Raw genomic sequence first — 8,758 nt, 5'->3', positions numbered from 1 at the left:
TCCATTTACCAATACTTGGACTGTAACATACATACATCTTAAAAGATTTGCTCTTTCTCCCTTATGTATTTTCTTTTGGATAACAGCCTAATGAAAAAAAGCTTGGGCTCCATATTTAATAGTATCCATAAAATCTCCACCATCATATTTTAGCTCCTGTCAGAGCTTGTTTTATCATTTGAAGCAAAAGCAAGCGGCACTAATATTTCCCTTGTTCAAAGACGTTACACAAACAAACTAACCTCGCCTCTACAGTTCACCTACACATCTTATTCACTCATTTTGTTATGGAAACTGTCTTCCTGTATAGTTGGGGAATGTAGACAGAACAATTGGCCCGGCCGGGCCTTAGTCTGCCTCTGACTCATGCTTTATCCATACCCCCAGCTCAAAGGAAGGACATTTTACATTACACAATGGCAAAGTGAATTTAGATATAAGAGGTTGCTGGAAAATGAGATTTGGTCCAAATGCCAGGGCAAAGCTATATTCATGAGTAATGAGTTTTTATGTTGAGGATCGAGCATTTCTATGCATTTCACATAGTTTCTAATCAGGTTTGGTCTTTAATCCTGATGACTCTCATTCTACCTCTCTCTTAGGACGGAGCGTCAGTGGTGTGACTTGGCCATGTCTCTGTCTCTGCTGTCCATGTGTGAGCGCGGTTTCAAGAGGCTGCAGGAATGCTGGGAGTGTTACAGCGACAAGTTAACAGAGCCTGGAGTCTACCAGCCTCTGCTCTCCATCATGGCCAAGCTCCGCCGCGGGGCCAAAGCCCAGTTCAAGGTGTTGTACACATCCCAATTTCCAAGTAGATGTTTTCTTTAAATTTTGATTTAAATTTTGTGCTTACTGTTGTTCATTTGTTTCCCCAGGCCCAGATAGATGAGTTTGAGAAGCGGCTGACTGCAGTTCACACACGGGGGCTGGAGAACGTGGAAAGTCCTGAGATGGATGAGGAGAACCAAAAAGAAGGAGGACCCTCTGAGAAGACGGTCACGCGCACACCTCTGCCCACCAGAGGTCGTACAAGATCAAAAAGAGGTCAGTGTTGTAGGATTTCTCTTTAAAGGGTCCTGTTGTAAGGCCGATGTCGCCCGATCAAAATACAAATGCAAGTTTGTATGGAAGCTCCAGGTTAGCTTTACATTTCCATCGGACATTAACGAGAATTGTAGAACACAATGCCTCCGGACACAGTTGGATAGACCTACAGCCAATCAGAGCAATGAAACATGATGTAGTGTTGCGCAGCGGACAAATGTCAACAGACTATGGCGTGCAGAGATGAGCTGTGATGGCGTAGCATTAATGTGTCTGTGAGAGAGTGTTGCTGTTTTTGCAATCAGAATTTTATATTATTATTAGTTTTATTATTGTTATTTGTTATTTTTGTGTGTGGACCAAAAAAAAAAAAATGTTCTGTGTTTGTTGCAGGTCAAGCAAAGCCCTCTGTTTCCAGCCGCGGCGATGACAGTTTCGTTACGCCTCAGAAATCTCGCAAGTCCAAGAAACCTGTGATTACCTTCAGCAGTGATGAAGAGGAGGATGAAGAGGGTAAGTGTAGCCACCTTTTTAAAGTGAAAATTACTTTTAAGGATTCTTCTGCCTATCAACTTATATTCTCTTTTTTTTATTTTTTTTATTTTTTTTAATTACAGTAATTGAGCTTTTATTTGGAAATAAACATGATTCTCCATTTAATGTGTATCTTTAGCAACATATATTTACATAATATATAAATTACATTTATTTAGGCCTGCAATTACCCACCATAACTATATTTTATTTATTAAAATGATGATACTTCTTGTGTTTTTGTTTGGCCTATAAAATGTCAGAAAGTAGTGCCTGTCACAATTTTTAAGGACCAAGGTGATGTCGTCAAATATTTTTGTCTGACCAGCTGTCCAAAACCCAAAGCCACTTGGCTAACTGTCACGCTAAACAAATAAAAGCCACATATGCTCACATTTTAGATGCAGGAACGAGGCAATGTATGTTATTTTTTACTTGAAAATTACTAAACAAATAATGAATTATCTAAATAGATACTGGATACTTTTTTCTAATCTCCTTCCTCAACTAGTCGTTTCAACTATTGGTGTTATTTATAGAACTGATATTTTGGCACAAGTCAGTGATTTAATTGTGGATCAATACGAGGTTCAGAGTGTTGGGAGCACTGGGCTGAACCACACCAGGTGTCTGTCTAAGAGGATTTTGGACTTTTGCTCTTAAAAGTGAGCAGTGCATTGCAGCAGCACTAATCCAAGATCTGGAGATAATCTCTAATGGATTTGATAGCAAACAACTTGAAAGGATTAAATCAATCTACAAATTAGGAATTAATATAATGTCAACATGTGATTAGCTTAAGTGGCGAGTACATGGTACATTTTTGAAGTGTTTACACAGCATAAGATTTTCTGTCACTCCTTTCCCACAGGACAACAAACCCACTATCATCTGGTTTTTGTCGTTAGTGGGGAAAGGTTACAATCAGCATTCACTTCCAGGACAGGTACTTTGCAGTAGTTGGGTGTATTTATTGGCTCCAGCTCCGATTGGCAGTGATGGAACCATGACACTCAAGTGGACATGCTAATTTTCGCCCCTTTTGCAGCACCATGCAATGATGGTCCACCACAAAATCCGTCCAAGCAGCACTCGAAAATCATCCAAAGTTAGTCAGCATCGAGTTTGAGATAGAAAGCGAATAAACTGATTAAAAAAAAGAAGAAGAAGTGACCACTAAAACCTTTCCATTGTCCTTCATGCTGCTTTCTACTGTTTACTTGCCTGTTTTCCGGCACATCTGTGATTTAAAAAGTGACAAACCAGCGAAAAAGGAAAGGGAAATTCTTTTTTTTAGACATACTTGTCTACTGTCTGTAGAGCCATGTTCATGGGTCAGGTCTACTGGCATTGGGAAAGCATAAAATAAATTACACTTAAAATGTGAGTGTAGTGACGTGGAGAGAAGGTCTGTAGCCATAACTGTACAAAAAGAGCAATTACGCTTGATGAATAATGAAAAGGCACCCAGGTGGTGTTGGGGAGGAAGACAAAGTGAAAACGGAAAGAAACTGAAATTATTTAAGAGGCGCTGGATTATTTACACATATTACCATATGTGTATTATGACTTTATATTAATATTTCATTTTTAGTAGCACTTTCTATCATCAATACCGGTGTATCGCACTCAACCCCACTAATTCACTGAAATAAACACTTTCCTGGACAAGTTTTATCTGTGGCTTTTTTGACAGTAATTATTCTACAGCTCGTCTGCAACAACAGCCCATCACTTGCTCGACTTCTAACCTTCATTTATTTTCTCATCAGATGCTGTAATGGCCGAGAGTGAGACCCCGAAAGTGACGACACCCATCGCCCGCACATCCCGACGAGCTCGCCTCAGAAACTGATGTGTCTTTTGTTGTTTTGTCTTTTTTCTGTGTTTCTTCCTTTAATCTTTTGTCTGAAATGATGCGTTGCATTTTTACATGTTTTTACATTTTAATCTTTTTGTATATTTTTTTTTTTAAAGATGTCAGTACTTGGTACCAAACTAAAGTAGCCTGATGACATATCTAATGACATAGAATCAAGACGTCTTTTAATAAACCCTCTTCTGGTTTTAATAAGAACTCTGCGGCTGTCTGTCTCATTTTGAGCTGCGTCACTCACCGGCCTCTGCACGCTGAAGAAACCTCCAGAGGCTTGACACTAAGAGATGTGCGAAGGGTTGGGTGTCTGCGGGGTTATGTCAAGTAAATTTATACCATCATTACAAGCAGCTTTGAATGTCTGCTTGTATCATGTGTTTGGACAGAGGTGTTTAATGGGTTGTCACAGCTTGCCCAGACAGTATTACAACCCCACATGCTTCTCCACTTCATTTCCCTCAATTTTCCTTTCTTATTCGTCCATATCAGATTTCAGTCTTTATCAGACGAGAAACACTTTCACTCAGTTCTTCGCCAGCGACTGCGGCTCTATGTTGTTTATTTACAATCATGTTTGGTTTTTTTTCCTTCTCGTTCTGTCTGACACATTTGCTGTTGCCTCGTTGGCCGCCTCTGTTCTCCTGTAATCAATCTCTTTTGTAGGTCTCCCTCCGCGCTCTGCCTGGTGCTTTTTCTCCCTCCCATTCTCCTCCTCCTCCACCTCCTCCTACTCTGCGTTGCCTACTTTTTCCTCTTACAGCGCTCCTCTCTTCACTGACATTGCATGCACGCTAGTTTAACCCTCCCCTCCCCTCATTGCTAATCTCTCTCCTTTTTCGCCTACTCCTTCTCCCACACGTTGTCCTCTCCGAAAAGATGAGAGGGGTGCATTTCTGTATGTGTGATTGATATGTTATGTAAAGACACTTGCCGACAACAGGCTAACAGTGTGATTGCAGCAGCACTTAGGTTTTATCCGAGGATAAATTTGAGTTAAATGTATTCAGTGGGTACTAAGTGCAAAAACAGGAATAAATGAGCCCTGTTTATAACTTTATTTAGAGCTCTACAAAGCTGCTTGTTCATGCAGGTATGAAAACATGTTGCTCACAGTAGCTGCTTTAATAGTTAAGAGAGAATATTCACTGACTGCATGCCCAGTATCTGACGTACATTTGTAACTGCTGGGGGTTTATTTACTTGAAATAATCAGAGGCTGCTGAACTTTGAGGTCAGTGTGTTGAATCGTGCAGCTCCTGCTAGTGTTGTAATTTGGCGGCGGGGGGTACAGGGAGCAGATGGCACTGACAGACTGTAACTTACCCAACAGAGAGGGGAGGTCAGTGCATGCTGGGAAAGACCCCGGAGACAAAGAGGGAGAGAGGGAGGCTGATACGCACGAGGAGCATCGTCACAGCATAGGAAATATATAATTCAGGTGATGTCGTGACATGAATCTTTGCAGCTAGTTCATAACTCACCGCTCTCATTGATAAGGCATTAGCGGACATGCCCTTTGACCTTGCTTTGTGCAGCACAGTTTGGCTCACAGAGTGCACACAGTCACCTTGGCAATGACAATCACTCTCTCCGAGGCTATGACATCACTCCAAAGAAAAAAGGAGATGAGGAGGAGGAAGATGGGGTGGGAAGGAGAGGAGAGGAGGGGGGGGGGGGTCATCTCTGGCTCTACAAAACCTCTGCAGCATCCCAGCTGATGCCCCAACATTCAGCTTCTGCCAAGAGGACAGACGCAAGAGGAAGGAAAAAAAAAAACCCACCATCCTTTCAATTCCATCACAGAGCGAGGAGTAGGAGGAGTCAGCCGGGTGAGATAGTGATGCTCCCTGCAGGTGCCAACAAGTGAGAGGTAGCCGAGAGACCGAGAACCAGGGAGATGGAGAAGAGTCTGTGAGAGGACAAGAAGACACACAGAGCTCTGAGACAAACCACACAACAGGTGAGCATTCTTAAACTTATCTTTTTAACTAGTCAGATATTATGTTATATTCTTTATTTTATACTTATTATCCACTGGAATAGTTTCTCCCAGAGTGAAGGAAGGAGAATCACAGTGAAGACTGGGTATAGCTACGAATGGAACTGCATACAGTAAAAGTTGTTTAATTTTTTTTTTAAAGCAAACTACAAATTTTGTAACAAGAAAAAAAAATCACAACTTAAGAGCCTTTGGTATTATTATAAAGTAATAAAATCAAAATATCATTTTAAGTTCTTTTAGTCATTATTATCAACAGGTTACCACCTAACTTGAGACACTTATCGACCCATAAATTCAAAATTATTACATGCAGAAGAAAATGTTCTCTTAAATGAATGAAAAAACTTGATGTAGTTATAATATATAATAAATATATCCCGATTCTGTCTTTTCTAACTCATATGTTTTGCTGGTTTAATTTAGAAAAAAAGCCTAACCAGGGACGGGGGCTGCAAATTAGCTCCGGTCGGATGCCCTATATACATTTCATTTGTTGCATTTCTTATCTGTGTTTAACAGTGTTTTTCTGTATGTTGAATATACAAATAAAAAATGTGTAAAAATCCAGGAAGACACCGATGGAGGATTGGTTAGTGTCTGGAAAGACTACTCACATCATTTTCCAGCAGATATTTCTTAAAACTATTATTTTATAAAGAGTGTGAATGTATTTTAGTGTTTTTGCATAAATTATTTGCATTTCTAAATTCATTTCTTTATCTTACAGTTGCAGCCAGTGCATTTTCAGTCTTCCTGCTCCAGTTTTTCCTGTTTCTTCATCTCTGCTGCCATGCTGTGTCCTGTGCTGCTTTGTGCCACTCTGCTCCTCCTGACACCTCTGGAGATGACCGAGGCTCGCGCTCTGCACCCCTCTCCTGATGCTGTGCAGGTATGAAGGGAGGGAGGGAGGGAGGTGAAGGGGGAGGAGGGAAGATAAAAGAGGAAGAAAAGAGTGGATTGAGGAGAATTCAGAGTGGATGACGGAGATGAGAGAATAGTGCAGAAGGAGGGGAGGGAGAGCAGGAAAGAATAAGAGGAGAGTAATGAAATGTATCGCTGATTGAATTATTCTCCCTCGTACACTCCCTGACAATTAAATTGAATCTATTTTTCCTCCTCTGTAGTTCATGGAGCAGTTTCTGGAGCGCTACAATGACCTTTTGACCCTGGACGACCTGGAGAACCTGTTGAACAGCCAACCAGAGGAGCAGTCCACCTTCTCCTCGGGGGCCAAAGCGGCAGAGTACCCCAAATGGGCTGACGCACAAACACAGGCTGAGACCCCCTGGCTGCGCCTGCTGAAGGGCGCTCTGGCCAATCAGAAGAGAGCAGAACCGGACCGGTCACGGAGGGGATGGAACCGAGGGTGCTTTGGCCTGAAACTGGATCGGATCGGGTCCATGAGCGGACTGGGCTGTTAGTGCAGAGAGAATAAAGACTGATGACATCCTTCTTAGAGTATCATAAGGAAAAACACACATGCAAAGGCGTTCACATGCACTGAAGGGTGTTTACATGCGTGTAGACTACATGTAGTATGGTGTAAACTTGCAGCGTTGCTAATGTGGTTTCATCCAGCGTAGATCAGATGCTTCACACTGTTGTGGCTGTTTTAACAGAGCAGCTGTAGTTTATTCCATGTGTAAGTATTAAACTGAATATTATGTGAGCTATATTTACATCAGATGATCATCTTTAATTGTTCGGCTTGTTTTTTTATTCTTTTAAGTAAATTGGCACTTTATGTATTTCCAGCATTTGTCTTCGTACAGTTAATGTGATTAGACAGTTGTTAAATTTGTGGCTGGGGGTCGTGTGTAAAATCGGGTTTAATGGACGTAGAAATTAAAAAATGATGGCACCTGTGATTCCTGCTGATTATTTTTGTTTACTTATGATTTGCATGAATAAATGGATTTGACATTTGTGGTGTTCTGCTTTTTGCTCAGAGAAATTCACTTTCACTCCTAAATCCCAGTTTGCTAACTGACATGCTTCATCTCAGTGTGTCTTCAAATTCTTCTGACAGACATTTTTAAAGGGGTAGTTCACCCCCAAATCAAAATTACATATTTTTTCCTCTTCACTGTTGTGCATTTATCAACCTAGACTGGATTGGTTTGGTTCTGTAAATATAATATGTCATACTCTTCCTGAATATTATGGAACTAGATGCAATTGACCCTTTGCTAAGTCCCGCCCCTGGACACAGACTGGCCAATCATAATGTAGCATCGGGCCGGCTCAGACCAGGATCCGACAGCAACACAGCTGTGCTCCATTGACTCTAATGCAGTCCTTTCAGATTCCCTCATTTTCAGGCTGGTTTTGTGGATTTGGAGCTAAATGTTGTGCCTGGGGCACGTCGTGTGTTAATGATACTCGTTACCTGGAGAGATTGGAAAAAGATATACGTTTCTTCCCTGTTCCAAAACCAAAATCAAACCCTGAAAAGTGTAGGGTTAGCTAGCTAGCTACTGAAGATATAGCCTACTGAATGTACACATGCTGCTTTTTAATGATTATAACAGTGAAACAAAGACTGACCCTGCTGTACAGGAACCAGTGAAGGGAAGCAGGGAAACTTTACTGATATTCAACCAGCTCTGTGTCATCACAGTGTGTGCAGATGAACGTTGTTTGGTGTCTGGTGGTGATGATGCCTTTTTGTGTCTGATGTCTTTTTAACCTGTTGTTGCTGCTGAGTCAGTTTGACATCCTGGATATATCCTTCAAACACAGACTGTAGACCCCTCTGTCTGCTTCTCTCTGGAATCACTGTTTCATTTTTCCAAAAATATGATACTATTACTTCAGGGAGTGCAGTTAGTTACAGAGTGGGCTCTATGCTTACTCCGACAGCTTGTCGGATCATCACAAAGGGGCGGGGCTTAGCAGTGGTCAATTGGCTTGTGGTGCTCAAAGCACACAAAAAAACTTGATTAACTCAACAGCAATGTCTCTTTCCAGAAATCATGACCTGGTTACTCAAGATAATCTACAGACCTTGTTGTGAGCAGTTTCCTGTAGGAACTACTTTCTCTCTACCGAACTACATCTAGTAAATGTATCACTGTACAGAGGGAAGTGTGCATCTACTGCCAGCTCATCTAGCCCCACTGAGGTAGCTGATGTTACAGCTCAGCTGAGGAGGATGCCATTAATGTTTACACCTTGCGCTGTCACAACCCTCTGGTTCATGAGTAGATGCACGCTTCCTTCTGCGTGGCGGTACGATTGACGGGTGTAATTCTGTCGAAGGAAAATAGTTCCTACATGCACCTGCTAAAACCAAGGTCTGT

General features: G+C 41.6%; 2 protein-coding genes across 2 annotated transcripts; both read left to right on the top strand.

The window, feature by feature from the left end:
- Positions 1 to 576: 576 nt before the first annotated feature.
- Positions 577 to 3,666, top strand: LOC126392217 (condensin complex subunit 1-like). The gene is made up of 4 exons (XM_050047515.1): positions 577 to 786; positions 876 to 1,044; positions 1,438 to 1,557; positions 3,351 to 3,666. The coding sequence occupies exons 1-4, from the start codon at positions 631 to 633 to the stop codon at positions 3,431 to 3,433; spliced, it is 528 nt and encodes a 175-aa protein (XP_049903472.1). The 5' UTR covers positions 577 to 630; the 3' UTR covers positions 3,434 to 3,666.
- Positions 3,667 to 6,212: 2,546 nt separating this feature from the next.
- nppcl (natriuretic peptide C-like) lies at positions 6,213 to 7,379 on the top strand. The gene is made up of 2 exons (XM_050047520.1): positions 6,213 to 6,345; positions 6,581 to 7,379. Exons 1-2 carry the CDS (start codon positions 6,247 to 6,249, stop codon positions 6,875 to 6,877), a joined length of 396 nt encoding a protein of 131 aa, XP_049903477.1. The 5' UTR covers positions 6,213 to 6,246; the 3' UTR covers positions 6,878 to 7,379.
- The last annotated feature ends 1,379 nt before the right edge of the window (positions 7,380 to 8,758 follow it).

Source organism: Epinephelus moara, chromosome 6 (assembly GCF_006386435.1).
Source record: "Epinephelus moara isolate mb chromosome 6, YSFRI_EMoa_1.0, whole genome shotgun sequence".
NCBI lineage: Eukaryota > Metazoa > Chordata > Actinopteri > Perciformes > Serranidae > Epinephelus > Epinephelus moara.
The sequence above is the reverse complement of the archived record's forward strand: the minus strand, read 5'-3'. Positions and strand labels throughout refer to the sequence as shown.